Here is a 17,770-nt window from a genome sequence, read left to right on the forward strand (position 1 = left end):
TGCATCCCGACATCCAAGCTTCTGCCATGAAGAAGCAGCTAAGTCCTAAAAACTGAATTTGAAGCTATGCAAATCGCTGAGAGGAAAAAAGGCCCCAAGAGCAGTTTTTAAATCGTCACTGGGGCAAAATGCATGCCTGCTGGGGCAGGTTTGTGAAGTCTTCTGTTGGAAAAAACTCTTAATGCAAGATTAGATCTTTTCCTTTAAGCAGTCTTATGTATTTTGAATGCAGCCTTCTAGGGCAGTAAACTGAAAAATTAAATTCTCTAAATGGAGTTATTAAATCTTCAAGTTATTCAGATTTTATGGCAGTTGACATTTTCATTATAATGTTAGATTTTTGATCTGAGAAAAAATTTAATTTAAGAAACATTGTGAATCCCTGCCTAATGTTTTTTTTTTTTTTTTTTTTTTGTTCTGTGTTCTTTATTTCATTAGACTTCTGGATTATGCAGCATATTCTTTGATTTTTTTTTTTCTTTTTCTTTTACCATTGAAGTTATTTTGGTGGAAAACATGTCCATTGACAGTCAATTCTTCTTTCCTCCTTCCCCTCCTTGCCTCAGTTATGCCACGCTTCACAGAACAAGTAGAGTCTGCAGTGGAGGCCTTGAGTGCAGGTTCACAACCTGTAGATGAGAATGAGTTCATCGATGCATCACGTCTGGTTTATGACGGCATCCGCGACATACGCAAGGCTGTTCTTATGATCAGAGTAAGTTGCGCAGTTTTTTAAATTATTATTATTACTATTTTTTTTTTTTTTTACTTTACACTTCTTCCTTTTTCTTCTTTCTGCCAATGCAAGGACTTGCTTACATTGTCATGCCTCTGGCTTTTATTCAAAATTTAAAAGTTCTTTATAGAATATGTAGTAAGCACTTTTATTTCTAGCTTTCTTTTTCAAATTTCTTTTGTAGGTTATAACCGAAAATAACGTAATGTTCCAGCTGAAAAATACAATGATAAATTAAAAAAAAGAGGGATCCAAAGCCTTGGTCTTTTCTCTGATATATAGCTCCATTTCCTTATTGGCTGTGTCGGCAGCTGACAAAGGTTTTGATATCTTCTTGCCCTGTACATATTGATTCAACAGTAAATATTACTGTCATGCTGTCATCCATTACTGACTTTTTTACACAATAATGTTTCTTCTTTTGTATTGCTAATGATGATTTAGATGTGACCTTACTTTATTGAAATCCTGTTTTATCTAATAGTTTTACGTATTTAGTTTGTCACGACTATTGCTTCCTGTTTTTGAACATTGTTTTTCTCTTCATTACTTCCTAACTCTATTTATGTTTCCTTTTAAGTCTTTCCCTTTGGTCTCTCTATTAAATTGCATTCTTGAAAGAGGATTATATATTCCTTCTGACAGCTCTTTGTCTCATCAATATGTCCTCCTAATCAGCCTATTTCAGTGTGTTTATAGGGCTGCAGGCACCAACTTAATTGCAGATCAATCAGTATAAATAAACCCCTGTAGCTTATTAACCTTAGAAATGCAAATTAGAATTTCTCCTCATTTTGTTGTGGTTGAATAAATTTCTATATATTTTTTCCCATATAATAAATTGAATGAATCGGAAGACCTTACGTTTTTTTGTCAGGAGTTAAAATAGCCTGACTTCTTGCCAATATTTATTCTAAAACACAGTCTTGCATAGTTCTTGGAGTTTGTTTTATGCCTTGTGCTATTTTTAGCACCGCAGGAGAAACTTTGTGTGCAGTTTTCAGAAGCCAGAAATGAACTTTTCTGACGAAAGAGGCGACCTAATTGACCAGGCATGCAATCTGGTTTAGCAACAGCCTTTAGATGTGTGTGGGTTAATGGCTTTTGCCCGAGCAGAACCATAACTGAGACAGATGGTAGTGGGGAGCCATTGAAGCATTACTTTACTGACTGACAATGAGCTGACTACAAAGCTCTATGCAGCCCTAAAAAGTGAAATGGATAGTTATAGGGGAACTGGTGTAACTACTTAAGACTGCCACGTTTTATGTGTTTTACATGATGACTGTGTGTATTATGTATTAAATGATGCAAGTTGTGCAGGTTGGATGCTTTTTGCTGCCCTTAACCAGCAGCACTTGAATCTTTTGAATTGGCTTCATTTGTCCACGCGGCGTTTTCTTTGCTGTCATTTAAGCTCTAAAACAGTTTATTGGTTTTCATCAATTATGCTCCTCAGACATGAACAAAAGGCAAATGAAAGCTGGTCTATTATGTATTTGCATTTGCATTATAATGAGCATCTGATTTAAGATGGACATTTTAATTAGCATTCCTTTGCTGTGCTGCAGCGCATGGGAACCGCACTCCGTTCCTATCAGCCCCGGCTCCTCTCTCGTCATCCAGATTAAGCTATTAACACTGGCTTTATGGGCTTGGCTAAACACTACATGGAGGATCAGCTGGTGTGTGTGGGTGTGCATGTGTGTTAACACTGACAGAGGGATTACTGGGGAAACGCTTGCTGACTCATAATTTATCCAACTGATTCATTTTGCCATTAACTGCCAGCTTGGGACGGCGTGATGAGACAACTCAAACCTCCTCCATTATCTAAAATCTCCAGTTCCCCAGAGTGAACCAGGATTTCACCAGAACATCGGAAGGCTGAGCTCCACTGTTTGGATATTGCTTAATGCAGTATTTCTAACACTAACTTTCCAGGGTTTTTGCGCAGTGTGGGATTTAGGCATTTTTCAGGTTTGAATAAGCATGGAAAAATAAACTAGGTTTTGGAATACTGAGTGATTTAGTTGTCTCATTCTCTAAAAGCTGTCTGTGGATCCGTCTTTCTAGGCTTTATCTCTATTTGTTGACAGTTCTCTTAATTTTCCCTGCTGTTTGTCCCTCTTTTCTCATCATTCATTCATCATTTTACTCCATTGACACATCCAGCTTTTTTCTCCTCTGCCTTTCAACCACACATCCACCATTTATCCATTTTCTCTTTTTGTCCGTCCATCTGTTCATCCTTCCGCTCTTCTGTAATCTTACATCATTCAGACTTATTTTCTCCATTCCCCTTTTTTATTCGTAACTCTTCCTTTATTCAGATTTAAAGAATAGCATATTTACTAACATCAGCTGTACAATTGTAGAAACAGCAAAGCATTGTAAATTTTACATAAGTTCTGAAAAATTCTTATTTACTTGGTGGAGGCACTTCGAACACCTTCGACCTTTAGCATCTTGAGTGCTCTCTCTCCAGATGTGTATATTGTTTAGTGTACCACCTAAGAACAGACTAGTTATAGTATTGGTATGCAAAAATGCAAATTCCTCATCCTTAAAATATAATAGCCAACAAATATTCTGAACAGATATTCTAAACAGTGATAATGTTGCAGTCACTGAAATTGAAATTAATTATGCATTTGCAACATACTGTACAGCACTATTTACTTATTTAAAAATGGCTATATATATATATATATATTTTCATTCATGGACTAGATTGTTCTTATTTGAGACACATTAGTTTGCAAAGCTAGACTGACATTCATGGGCAAAGTTTACATGTAAAACAAGCCATATTTAGGTGTACAATGATGTATGAAATTCTACAAATCAGCTTAAACTTCTCTAGAGGGTATGCCCACTCCTTCGCACAAACTCAGTCTCTTGTAAGCCCCTCACATGCTTAAATCAAAACAGACAAGCATGTGGGTATTTTTTTATTTTTTTGCAATAGATGTGTCTTTAACCTCTAAGTGGTTCACAGACAGTCTGTTGGACATCCCTTGGATATATGGAAGCCAGAAGGAACCCATTTCCCACCTACAGTGACATCTGAGAATATGCCTTGTAGACATGAAACTGACTCAAAGTCAATCAGCTGCTGACAGCTAAATGCAGAGGGCAGCCGTCGTCTTTACCTTGTGATTTGTGCGGCGCATTGCAGCCCAAGGTGATTTAACTGGCTATGTCCTAAAATAAAAATCCGTGCAGCTCATCGAGGCTATGAGTACGATGTCACAAGAAGAAAAACAATACGGGATTCTGTTGAACTGAGTTATTCATATTGACAACGGCACAAAGAGATGCAGCACTGGCCTGGTTTCTGGCTTTGTCACAATACTGCCATTTGAAATCCCTTTCGTTCTTTTCTTCATGACTGTTCTTGACACAGCGTCTGGTCTTGCGTGCCTCACAGGTAATTTTTAAGATGAAAAGGAGCATCGCAGCGAAGACGTAGGCTGCTATTAAATGTGATTAGGAGATTTTACAATAGGAGACTAATGTTAAATGTAAATTAACTGGAAAAATATCAATTTCAACGTGCTTTATTAATATAATCCAACAGCAGGTTATTGTTGTGACTCTGTAGTAAAGTACCCGCCACGCTTTATCATTTCTAAGCCGCCCACATTCACAGCTTATCAGCGTTGCAGGCCACTGAGGATGGAATGCGTGCCCAGATGAACAGCATTGTCTGGACTCAGACATGCCTGAGAGTCGCCACTGCTTTGTATCTGAAACTATACCCTATTCCCTCGAGAACAAGACAATCTCTACAATTTCATAAAGGGCTATAAGGTTGTTCAGAGACTCTTTGCTATTTTTAGATACGAGGGCTCTGAATCCATTACAGTAGGGAGGACTGAGACAGTTGGATAAGCACAAATAGAGGCACAAGTGCGATAATGCACCTTATCTGCCCACATCATCTCCCCTCAACCCGCGCCACATCGCCGACAAATTCTTTCCCTTGTTCGTCAATGTTATATTTTGCCTAAAGCGTAACCTATTGAGCTCAAATTCCTTTTGAATATTATTTACGAACAAAATGCTGCTCCTGGCTGGTTTTGTATTCATGGCAGGAGACGAGGTGAAGGATCGGGAATGAAGTAGCACAATTCCACAAAAACGCAATTCACGCTTCACAAATCTTTTTCTTTTTTTTTTTTTTCTCCCTTCAGATGGCAACGACAGATGGGCCTCAAAAGTGTTTGCTCCAATATGTTTCTTGCCTTCGTCTTACCTTCATTTTCCCACTAAAATGCCCAGGCAGCACACTACACTTGATTTACAAATTCATTTGGAGTTTACAGTGTATGCAGTGGGCTATAGGGAAGGAGACATTTATCTGATGCTGCCCAGGCTGGCAGCTCCAAGGCATTTCTCACAGATAATAAACAGGTTTATTATTTAATAGTCCTCACAATGCTGGAGCGTGCCAGTGTTATTTTATGTGCTCCTCTTAATTACAATAAGGCTGTTTCTTACCATGTTCTGCTTTATATCATTAAAGACTCCAGAAGAGCTGGATGACTCTGACTTTGAAACCGAAGATTTCGATAATCGCAGCAAGACCAGTGTGCAGACGGAGGACGACCAGCTCATTGCCGGCCAGAGTGCACGTGTAAGTCCAACTGTTTTCTTCACTTGCCTAAGATGTTTATGAAGGCCCTTCAAGTATAAGTACTTTATTAAAGATACCTTATTAAAAGCTGCCTTACTGATGGATCGAGGGAACAGAACAGTTAAAACATAGTTTGATATAAATTGGGTTGAATATTGACCTACAAGTTTGTCATGTTTCAGTTACTTAGTTCAATAATAAACTCCAGTTTGATTTCTGTTTGAAGTCTTAGAATACTGAACAAAAATAAATCAGATATTTTACAAAACCTGAAAAAGTATTTAATTTTAACTTTTAAAGGTTGGATGTATGATGATTTATAACAAACTTTTCATGCTACGTCTGTCTTAGAAATTATTGCTCCACAAACACCCCACCCCCCTACTTACTGCTAATGGGTGGTGCACAGTTGGCTTGGTACCGCGGTGGCTAATGTGACCAAATGATTTGCAAAAACCTCTCTTGTGGAGCTCTGCCACAGATTTGGATCTCATTTGTCCTTTTGCTGCTGCTCATAAATCTGTGTATATACTGACCAATTTGATAGTTACAGACTCTCAGGGAGTCAGATATTTTGGGGGGCACATTTTAATAAATATTTTAATAAAATAATTTAAGAATCTAATCTGTAAAGTACCGTACAAACCTAATGAAGCACTGATCTGATGTTTATGCCCGTGTCCCTTTGTGTCTAGTAATCACGCCTGTACTGCACTAGATTTACCAGCATTGTCAAGCTGAATGTGGGTGCTCTGCAGTGTACTTTAATTCACTTTAAATTCCACCGCAGCTGTACATTTGGAAGCCAATAGCATTAATAATTTAAAGAACGAGCTATAACTTAATCTTAGAAATCTGTTGTGGCAGAATGATTCATTGGTACAGATTCAAGCAATTTGTTTTGATCACCAAAGATTATCTGACTGTTTTGTTTGGGGAGAACTTTTCATTTTTGCATCGCCTAACTTGCTTTATTCAATCTTACCTGGCTCCAGAGAGACGGAGCCATTTTTACCAGCAATAGAATAAAAACTCCTGCGATGATATTCGATTTCCTCTTAAGTGTCTGCCTACCTCAACCTGACAGGATCATTGGCTGAATGTCTGATTAGCTGTTTGGGAGCTGCCTTTTATCTGTATAGAGGCGTCTGTGAGCTGATTTGGACTAGACTGCTAATCAAATAGAATAAGCTGTGTGTTATAGATGTGAATCAAATGCAATCTTTAGCAGGACCTTTTTCTGCACAAAACACTGCATGTATTATTTGCAAAGCGATACCAAGTCGAAGTCTAACCCGGTATACTTCTTCCGATCCCTTTCTGCAGGCCATCATGGCTCGGTTGCCTCAGGAGCAGAAGGCAAAGATCGCAGAGCAGGTGGCTAGCTTCCAGGAGGAGAAGAGCAAGCTGGATGCTGAGGTGTCCAAATGGGATGACAGCGGCAATGACATCATTGTGCTGGCTAAGCAGATGTGCATGATCATGATGGAGATGACAGATTTCACCAGGTGAGATGGAACAATAATAAATGAACTAAAAATGTCACAGGACATTTTAAAAATATCTCTGATCAGATTGTCAGGTTGTTGTTTTTTTTGTCCTTTTTCCATTTGAAATCCAAACATTTTGTCATATGAAGTCACTCACATTAATACTTCTATAGTTTCTTTCCTATTCAGTCAACATGTCATCGTCTCAAAGACGGATATCACAAGCTTAAGTTAAGTCTGTGTCAAATACAGTCTCTCTGTAAGCCTACGGTTGTTCACCAACATTTGTTCATATTTGAACAATGCTTCATTATGGAGTTTAACTCTGCTGTTCGTGCCGTACAGCTCCCCCTTTTACTTAAGCAGTAGGGTAGCGAGGATTTCTTCTTTATTATTTTTCCATCCTCTCTTAATCTTAATATGCAGAACCATAAGCATAGCATCCAATCTAGCTGCCCCCTGTTACATAAATAAGCTGTAATGTGTGTGCAGTGGGAAGACAAAATGAAATGGACCATCTTCCTCCGAAGAGCTGCTGAAGGCCAAATTCACACTAATGTGTTGACATATATAGATATATTTTGTTGTTTGTTTTTGTTTTCTCTGCGTTACATTGAGTGGGTTGTCACCCATAATTACTAATTTGAAATGTAAAAATGGGATAAGTATTCAGTTTTCAGTTTTAGGATTAACATGCATTTTTAATCTAAGGTTTTATAGCCAGCCCTTTGTAGGCATTAATTGTGTAAGTGTTGGTATTTCCAGGCATCATTAAGGATGAGTTTCCCCTTAACTTATTGCTCTACCAGTTTGTTTCTCGTCTTTCGTGACTTCTTTGGGCTTTCTGCCTTCACTTTTGTCTACCTCACCACATTGTCGCCCACACTAGTTGAGAATCGGTGCCTTAGCCTGTGCTGAGTATTTTTCCTCTATCTGTTTTTGAATATATACGTTTTGGGTCGCTGTCTATCTGTCAGCTGTGCTGAATTTGAGCTGGCAGTGTCTCCGTGTGCTACAGGATTCACCCAGCTGCTTCTGTCACATTGTCAGCACACACTAGCTACCAGTTGTCATTGGGAGTCAAACATGCCCTTGTCGCGACTTTTTTTTTATTTTTTTTTTATGTGATTTGCAGATATTTATTGTGCCTCTGTTTTACTTCTATTATTTTGGTAGAGAGACATCTTTTGTTTTGTAACAAGTGCTGCACCAGAGTTCATATTCAAACAGCTGGATATTCATTATGCCGTTGACTGGTTTTATGCATCTGTTCTAAAAGGCCTTGATGATTCGGTTTAGCGGGTATTACAGTGAGTGTATGACGGTGGTGAAATTTTTCACATTTGGTTTTGTTGGAATCACAAACCTAAGTGTGTTTTATGAGAATGTTATGTGAAAGAGAAGACATTTTCACAACAGGAGACCAAAAGGCACTACTTGCTAACATTCCCTTTGCCCTCTACCATGGCTGTAGGCAACTTTAGATAATAATTTCTTATGGTTTCTGTTAGTAAGAGCTTTCTTCTTGCTGCTTGTTTTTAAAGACTAAATTAGTTGAATGCAGGCTACTAGTTGTTATGTTGACAACTAGTAGTTAATGTCAGTAGTTCCTCCATTGTTACCACTGGTCTCTTGACAGCTTCTCTCACTACATCCCTCTTCCAGCCTGCCAGTTTGTCTGTTTCGTTACCTTTGGAGTTTTCCATGATTTTTCTATTTTTGGACGGTTTGAATTCCGCTTCAGTAGTCGCAGGTTTAGCTTTTGCCACCTAAACCTGCTTTAAATTCCTCCACATTTACTCCCTTTTATATGTTGTGTCCTTCAGTTTTAAAGATGCTATTTGCTCACTAATTTTCTTTCACAGAACAGCTTGGGTTAGAATTAAAATTACAGTACACACAGCTGGTCTCAATTTACTAATTAAGTAACTCCTGGAAGAAGACATTTCCATACATTTTACTTGGAGACATCAGAGTAAAGGGGCCTGAGGTCAATTTTCAGACTTTTGTGAATATTTTTGAAGAACCACATTTCATTTTCATTCGACTTCATAATGTGGAACAAACGGCGAAATGTTCAAGGAATGAACATTTTTAGAAGCATATTGGATGTTTGTTACAGCGTTACAAATGCTGAAAATTGTGATGTTTACATTGCTTACGATTAACTCACATCTTCCGTTTCTTACCTTTACAAAATGTTCCCTCTGCTCTCTAGAAGCTTCAGCATCTCAGCCACTAACAGTATAAATCAGGTTTCTCTATCAAGAGCAGTGATTGTCCACCAGTGTAAAGGCACTTGAAGAATAGCATCCAGCTAAAAATAGCATGCAAGCACTCCTTTGCAGATGCAGTGTTACACACACGAATATCGCGATGACAATTGCAATTTGATATATTATGCATCTTTACTAGAAACTACTGTTAGGTTCACATGAAGAATGCATGAAAGTGCCTTAAATGCATTTTTCACTGAATGTGTTTGTATAGCTTTGCTTTTAGAAATGTGAGTGAATCACTCTGGACATTTTGTTGCAGACGTGTGAGTCACATTGGTAATGATGTAATGTCGTCTCTTTATCCTCATCTTCTGAATGGGTCAAAGAGCCTGTCGCGCTGACTAAATATGTAAAATAGTGAAACATGGCAGAGCAGTCTGAAATGTTAACAGCCAGTGACCCGAAAGGTTGCACAGAACCCGGCAGATTTTATTTGCTGCTCAATCTTTCAAAGGAGTACGGATAAAAGTATTGCAACCTTTTACTACTAAATGGTTGGATGGATTCAGATATGAGGTTATTGATTGCCTTGACATTTTATTTTTTTATACTGCATAAATACCGCCTCTCCCACATTGTAAAGCTGCTGTTCAAAGCAGCCCCTAAGAACTCAAAAAAGAAAAATCAAATACGCATGATTTAGGATTTATTAATTTTGCATACTGTAGAATATTTTTGTCTAGGATAAGAGAATGCATCTCCACTGGAAATAAAGAAAGAAAAATAATCTGATTTTATGATGAGTTTATTAAGTTGGACAGGCTGATCCAAAGCAGGTATTACTTTCAGGACCCAGCTCAAGCCTCATGTGCTGTACTCACATTATTAAACTCATCCTCCTCTGTAGTCCTGATTATTTTGACATCTAATCAGCAGTTCAGCGCCGATAATAGCCTCGATAAATCACAGAGCTGTCAAAAAGTTCTCCCTTCATGGTTTTATTTACAATATTTAGCTGCAGGAATTGTTTTCTGGCTGCCTCATCCAAATGAAGTGGAGAAAACTTAATTTTCAGGGCTGTGCTTGAACACTAACCCGCTATCAGAATTTGTACCGTATATTGGCTTTTTTTTTTTTTTTTTTTTTTTTTTTTTACAGTGCAACACATTTTCCAAGGATTTCATTTTTTTTCCACCTTCATAGCAGTTTGAGGCTATGTTTTCTGACAATTTGAGCAAAAACATTTTCTAGGCATGTAATTATAACCAGTTTTCCTTTATTCTTTACTAGGAAAGCTACAACAATAATTCTCTAACAGTGATAAGACTTTATAAATTACTGCAGTCAAACCAAACCTAATGGAAACTTTAAGCAAATTTTGGAGATAAAGACTGTATTTATTCACATTTTGAGGAGAAAAGGAAATTCATCCCACTGTTTTTCCATTACAGCCTGATTATTTCACTACATTTAAAACAATTTCATCCTTGAGTTTTGGAAACTAGAATGTTATGATTTTTAGGTAAATATTTGATATATAGATATACATGTGATAATATAACATGTTCTACCTTTTACATAATGTCGCTTCTATATTCAAAAATGTTCAACCCATCTTTGTGTCTCCCTTTAGTCACTGATTTTTCATGGAAAGTCTGTTTAAATGTTCAACATGTATGTTTCTCAAAGTCTAAGCTCCCAGGCTGAATACAGTGTAATTAACCAAAAGGTAATGAAACAAAATGGAGAAACTACATGGAGTTAAAAGGATGCCCTCACAGCAATGCTTACACTACTACATTACACTACCACAGATCTTCACCGTTTCTTCAAAGTAAATCCATAAAGTACTGCCCCTCCACCAGCGTTTGAGCCCTACCGATCTGATTCGGTCTTGAGTTTAGCTAAAATACAATCAATATCTTCACAAACTTCCTGCAACTGATCCGCAACTACCCTTTTGTTACTTTGCAGTGAAGTTCCTAATTCAGGGTAAAACTTACAGTTCAGTGTTTATCACGCATTTCTGTTGTTTCCACCCAGACCCACAACCAAAGTCTGTCTTAGGGAGCACACAGACAGCCAGCTAATCTATCCATACGTTATGCCTTCGTGGTGAGGGTCAGTAGCCAGTGAATTCAGCCTGTGCCCGAATTATTGTCCTTTGAACCTTGAGATGGTGTGTAGCTCCACCAAGGTTGATGTATGAGGTAATTGACCTCTCCTGACAAATTTGCAGAGTGAGAGAGGAGTTCATGTCGACTTCAGCAATGCTTGTGGCTCCATGGCAGCCTTCATGAATAAGACATTTTGTCGTCTTGGGTACATGTAACATGTCCAGCAGCCAGATGTCACACTTCTCTGAAGTGCTTGGTTTACATACATCTGGAGGAGCTCTAATAATACTTTGCTCTTATCTACACATTCTGAAACGTATCACCTGTAAAGAGTTTGTCTTGTCTTTGTGACCTGTTTATTTTCCCAGCTAGGTAGAAACAAATTCCTAAGAATAAGCCACTGGTTATATATAAATATTTTAAAAAAAGGGGACACTACTGGTCAGATATAAATCAGTTGTGACTTTTTCTTTATGTTGTACTTTTTTTTTTTGAGAACAAACCACAATGGTGTGCTATCAGCTGCCTTTTTGCCTGTATGCGTTTTTTTCCTCCTTCCCCAAAGCATCACAATGCTTTCAGCTCCGTCTCCAGGGGTTGTCTCGTCCCTGGAGAACTTCCAGTATGCGCTCTGACGCATGGCCTTTCCCACTAGGACCCTGGCTTGTTCAACATCAGAGCAGCAGAGGGAGAACAAGAGAAGGAAGGTTTGGAGACGGGAGGAAAGGATAGAGGAAGTGAGAGAACAGAAAACAAAATTCCATCTGTTCTGGGTTGGACGGTTCTTTTTTTTTTTTTTTTTTTTTTTTCTTTTAGCCTGGAGAGAACAGCTTTGAATCCAATTTGTCTCTCATGCCAACTGTGTCCCAAAGTCCCTTGAGGGGTACCGAAAAAGGCAAATAGCTGACGAGCATTTACAGTGGGTCAGGTCAGAGCTGGGTTGACCAATGTTGGGATGGACTTTGAGTGTGAATCGGGAACAGGATGGCATTGTATGATTGTATCGGGTCATTAAACAAAAATATACACAAATAAACTTTTTTTTTTTTTTTATCCACATTAAATAAAATTGCATTTAGTTATTTGTATAACCTTGAAAATGTTTTTGGTTTAGCATTTTTGATTTCTCTGAACATTGTGTTACTGAGGATGCATTCATGTTTAATATGTGTAATCATTGCGCTCAGTTGTTATGCATTTTTATATCTCGAGCTTTACCTGCACAATCCCCAGAGTTTACGAGATGCTACTGCTTCATAGGGAAAACAACTCTGTTAAAGAATCAGGGGCTCCATTACACAGATTTTACTGCTGCATCACACCGACTCCAGTAGAGGAAAAATGTCGACTGATGTTTCCATCTTCTATCTTCAGGGGGAAGGGGCCACTGAAAAATACATCTGATGTCATCAAAGCTGCCAAGAAAATTGCAGAAGCGGGAACCAAAATGGACAAACTGGGACGCAGCATCGCTGACCTTGTAAGTGAAAATGAACCCATAAAGGCGAGGGGTGATGTAAGCTACACCTTTGTGCAACCCATCCCTGTAAACTCCTGCAGTAAGATATATTCAGTCTGGACTATTTCATTTCTGAAAGGTATGCATGTGCTTCTTGGTATAGTCATTTTATCCCATTTTATTCTTTTGTCACGACTTTTGAACATGTTTTGTTCTGAAATTGTGGTTTTTGAGGCTTTTTTAAAAATTCTTATAAAGCCGAGTTTGAATATTTTTTTGAAGCTTTCTGTGCTGCCTGTATTTGTCTGCTCCGAGTTCTTCTAAATCTACATAGATAATTGCTGCCGTTTTAAATTAATCTAAAATAAAGAAATCTACTCTCGTGATTGTAGCTGTTATAAGATATTGATTAAATTGCTCCCAGCTGTAACAAATTACATACATTTGTATGTAGTGTTGCCTTAATAGTTGGGCACCAAAGATTGACATTAACAGGAAGAAGCTAAATGTAACAGTGTTTTTGTACATGCTAGTACTTGAGGTTTACACATCTTACATTTGCTGTTTTTGTAAATCCTCTGAATTTACAACATCCATAACTTACCTTAGAAACTGTAGTTCTTGACATGAAGCATATGTATTCAACTAATTGAACTTGCGTTGAACTGTTGGATAGTTGATATGTCTTTCAACTTATGAACAAAGTCGTATTGCATCTGGGTCTGCAGTAGGCACATATTTTATTACTAAAAACATGAAAAGCTTTAGTTTGCCAGAAAGCACAATTGCAACAGAGCTTCTCTGTTGGGAGGATGTTGTTTGCTTCTGTGGTCGAGATGGTACCAGCTGTGGGTTTCTCTAAAAACAACTTTTGTTCAAGAACGATGTTGCCTCTGAAAGGACACAGTCTTCAGATGTCACAGATTTCGGCTCGGATAACAACAGTTGGCTCTGTCGGTCTCTCTTACTCCGGTTTGTTGACAACAGATGACATGTTGGCAAAAAGCTAATAGCATGAAGGCTATCTATTGTGGAAAAGGTACTGCCAATTTTGGGATTGCTCTTATCGGGACAAAATAGAAATCGCCATGTCCTAAAAATGTTTTTATCTAGGCGATGGAAAAACGGCTGATTCCTCGCGCTTTAGACCAAGATAGACAAAATGGAAATTCTCTGTGGAAGATGAGACTCCTGCTGCTTCAGTAGGATTTAAGAAAAAAAAAAATAGAAAGTCAGTGCTGCTAATCAGATGTACTTGATTAACTAATCATCAGCAGGTGTAGCTACGGTTAGAAAAACAGGACTTTTTTCAATTTCTGCTTCAGTGCATGTTGTTGTGTGTTTGCACAAAGGCGGGTCGAAAATGCATTACCAACGACCTTAGAGAAGCTGTTGTTGCTGCCCATCAATCGAGCAAGGGTTCTAAGTCTATTTCCAGATGTCTTGAAGTCAATCATCCTACCGTGAGAGAGATTATTCACAGCTGTAAAACATTTTAGACGGTTGTCAATCTTCCCAGGAGTGGACATCCCAGCAAATTCACCTCAAGGTCGCACCGTGCCAGTCTCAAATGACAGAACTACAAAAGCGTCATCTCATACTCAAGAGGCCTCGGTTGTTACAGTCCATGACAGTAGAACGAGGAGTAAAAGAGCTGCTGTGATGGGTTGAAGGAAAAAAGGCTTAAGAATAGGAAAATATATTGGTGCATCCAGGATTTGCTGAGTCGCATCTGAATCGATATCCTTTTGGGTGGATGAAATCCAAGCACAGCACCAAATCTCATTCCAGCTGTCAAGCATGGTGGTGGACAGTGATGATTTGGGCTTATTTTGAAACCACAGACTTTAATCACTTTTCAGTCAGCTATAAATTAAAGACGCAAGGTGTCCTGACTGGCAGCTAAAGATTTGCACGAATTGGGTGATGTAGTGGCCCTAAATGTAGCATCAAATCTACGACATAATGGCTGAAAAGGAGAAAAGTCAATGTACTACAATGATTAGTTCAAAGTCCCGAATAGGTTCATATGTGATGAAGCTTTAAAGAGCTGGGCACAGATTTTCTGCAAACCACAATGTACTGAATCAGCATGACGACTGAGGATTTCCTCCTAATGCTGTAAAAGACTGTAAAATACATGCACACAAAATCACAGACATGTAAAAAGGTGCACACTTTTTTCTCTGATTGTATCTGCATTTTGGGTTACTTAAACAGATTTACTTTACTTTTGTTTATGGAGAAACTTGCAAGAAGCTGTGACCCTTATTACTATCTCTGTAGCTGCTCCATGAAAGGTTAAGTCTTTTCCTCCTGACTCGGTAATGGCTTGCCTAGTTTCTAGTCGGAGCCCAACTATTGTATTCAGTGATTCCTTCACTAACTGGAAACATCTGCTTTTAAGGCTTCAGCTGAGTTCGCTCCCTCATTGTCAGACATAATGAGCTGCTGGCCTCCTAGAACCCAGCACGTCTGATATTTTATTTAAGGTGCCCTCAGATCTTTAATATTAGAGAGTCACGTCTATCACAAAGTAGCAGTCCTACCTGTGCTGACCTAATTGCATTTGAATCAACTGAATGGGGAATAAGCCGCCCTGGAAAGTCACTTTTTTATATGCCTCGCTGCAGCTTTTGAAGATGCATATTGGCTTTAATGAAAACAGTGTTATCCCCCAAAGAAAACAGATGGGCAACTGTGCAGTTGTGTATGTTGGTCTGTGCATGCCTGCACGAGAAGCTTCTGTTGACTGGCATTGGTTCTCTGTAGGCACACATGCATGGATGTTTCAGATTTAGAGGAGTATTTACCCTTTTATCCTCTGCTATTTGTAGAAACTTGTTTCTGTCTTTTATGCATATCTGCAGTTGATGTGTGTGTATATACAGACATCCTTTTAAAAGTTTTGGGTGTTTGAAGCACTCAATGTATAAATAAATGAGGAGCTTTGGCTGTTGAAACAGATGTTGCAGCCAAGAGTAAGGACCCCTTCAGCCTCTGAACCCATCCAGATGTCCCTCTTAGCCTTTCTATCTTGGCAAAGACCAAAACACTAACGCACCAGGTGATTCTTAGCCCCTCCGACACGTCAACGACGACGCCTGGAGACTGTCGTGGGGGTAGAGGGAAAGAAAAGGCTTCAGATTGGAGAGTTGGAAAGAAGGGGGTACTGCATTTTTTGTGGAGAGAGGTACAACCCTCTTGAGAGATGAATCCATTAAGAGTGTTTCGCCTTTTAATTAGCAACATAATTGCCAGGTGGCAGATTTTTTTTTTATTTAATTTATTTTTTTTTTAATGCTAGTGGTTTATATTTGGGGCCATACCTCCTAGCAAAGCAGGAGATGCCACCAATCCATATGCACCAAAGCATGACACACATGGTAAGGGTCGGCATAGTCAAGCAGCAGCAGCAGTAGTAGTTAAGTGAATCTCTGTTAGGATGTTCACAGACTGACAGTCAGAGGAGCAAAGGCAATGCTGGGACTGTTCATTAACCTAGTCATATTAATCACTTGCGTTCTGTGCCTCTGGCCTGCAGGGCCTGTGAGGGTTTGCTCCTCATATAAAACACATTGGCAGATGGTCCCAGACTGATACATCTCACTCCACCTTTCCTTTTTTTTAATTTTTTTGTGTTGTGCTATGGTTTTAGAATACTGTCTTCTCCATAAATGTGCAGGTGGACATGGTGTGGTTTGGACTTTTTTTTTTTAAAGACTGTTAAATATGTGCAATGGAGCCATATTAAATTTTAAAGAAATGAGTGTAGTGTAGAAATGAGCTGCAGGATTTAGGTCATTGCTGTACAAAGGTCTGCACTGCAGTTGATTAAGAATTTATGACCCTACTCTGCAGGGAACCTTATGAGGATTTCTTCCAAGTTGCCTGGTAAACAAATAATGCTGCGTAATTGAGATTTATAATACAAAAGTGTTGTCCTCTGTGTAGCCTATAAATTTTGGCAGATGGCCTTCCCCTCATATAAACACTTTAATAACAAAGAAACACGAGTGAGAAGGGCCTAGCATAGTCTTAGAATCAGCATGCTTTTCTTTGTTCTTGTGTGTGCCGTGGGAGTTTCATTCTCATGATGTATACTGACAACACAGAGTGTACTTTTCCAATTTGCATTCAATCAGTAAAGATTTATGGTGATCCATAGTCTCTGTTGCTGGTCACAGTCTAATCCCAGGTCTGGCCCCAGACACTCTGCAGCAGACAGCTTGTAAATTACCTGCTGCAGCAAAGAGGTAAAATCGCCAAGAGAGTCCACAAATTCTCAGCTCAGCAGACCAAGGGTCAGTCGCAGGCTAACTGCAATTTATACTAATCTAGTGAAGCTCTTCTTTTCTCCGCTTGTTGATTTTTGGTACGTTCAGGAATTTTAAGAGCGTTGCTTTATCAAAATTCAGGCACTTTCATGTGCTGATGCATCATTCTTGGTTTTAAATAATTATAGAGTGTTTTGTTCCACTTTGGTTTTAGTTGTCTGCAGAGTAGTAATTTAGCTTTGGCTTTACTAATCCTCAATTTTTTATCACACCACTTTCCCTTTAGCCACATTGTTGAAGTAATGTGGCCCATTGAAAATGCAATGGAAATGGCTCAATCCAAATATGATGCATTTTGAAAATGGATTTGGTGAAGACAGCAACACAATAGGCTGTAAAAAGTGGCCATTGATACTGGCTAATGGTGGATTTTCTTTTTTACCCTTTAATTATAGAAAAATAAGATTCACAAAACCTCTGCATTTATAAAATATTGTCTTTAAATCCAAAGACAATATTTGGACTAATTTAGATGTACATGTGCATCTAAATTAGAATAACAAGGAAGGTTAACTGAACTGAAACTTCTAATTGGACAGAATCATTACAGACTGGTATATTCATGCATTTATTTTTAAATTGACATAAGACAAAGAAAAAGAAGGTTTATACGTCCATGCACTTGGTCAGGGCTCCGTTTGCATGACATACTAATCAAAGCAGTGTAGCATAGAGGTTATCAGCCTGTGGGTCTGAGAACTGTTGAGCGACCACAGGCTGCTTTCATAGCAGCATTCAGCTTCCCTCCTTTTGTTGGCTCTGATGTCTCA

The 17,770-nt window shown here is 38.6% G+C and overlaps 1 protein-coding gene across 3 annotated transcripts in view; it reads left to right on the top strand.

The window, feature by feature from the left end:
• ctnna1 (catenin (cadherin-associated protein), alpha 1) overlaps positions 1–17,770 on the top strand; it is a 71,965-nt gene that overhangs the window by 42,823 nt on the left and 11,372 nt on the right. For all 3 annotated transcript variants that reach the window (XM_044126174.1, XM_044126176.1, XM_044126175.1), the window contains exons 13-16: positions 567–715; positions 5,268–5,378; positions 6,705–6,886; positions 12,579–12,684. In XM_044126174.1, the coding sequence (XP_043982109.1) occupies positions 567–715; positions 5,268–5,378; positions 6,705–6,886; positions 12,579–12,684 (548 nt within the window). The remainder of the gene's footprint in view (positions 1–566; positions 716–5,267; positions 5,379–6,704; positions 6,887–12,578; positions 12,685–17,770) is intronic.

The sequence above is a fragment of the Gambusia affinis genome, linkage group LG09 (assembly GCF_019740435.1).
Source record: "Gambusia affinis linkage group LG09, SWU_Gaff_1.0, whole genome shotgun sequence".
In the NCBI taxonomy this organism is placed as follows: domain Eukaryota; kingdom Metazoa; phylum Chordata; class Actinopteri; order Cyprinodontiformes; family Poeciliidae; genus Gambusia; species Gambusia affinis.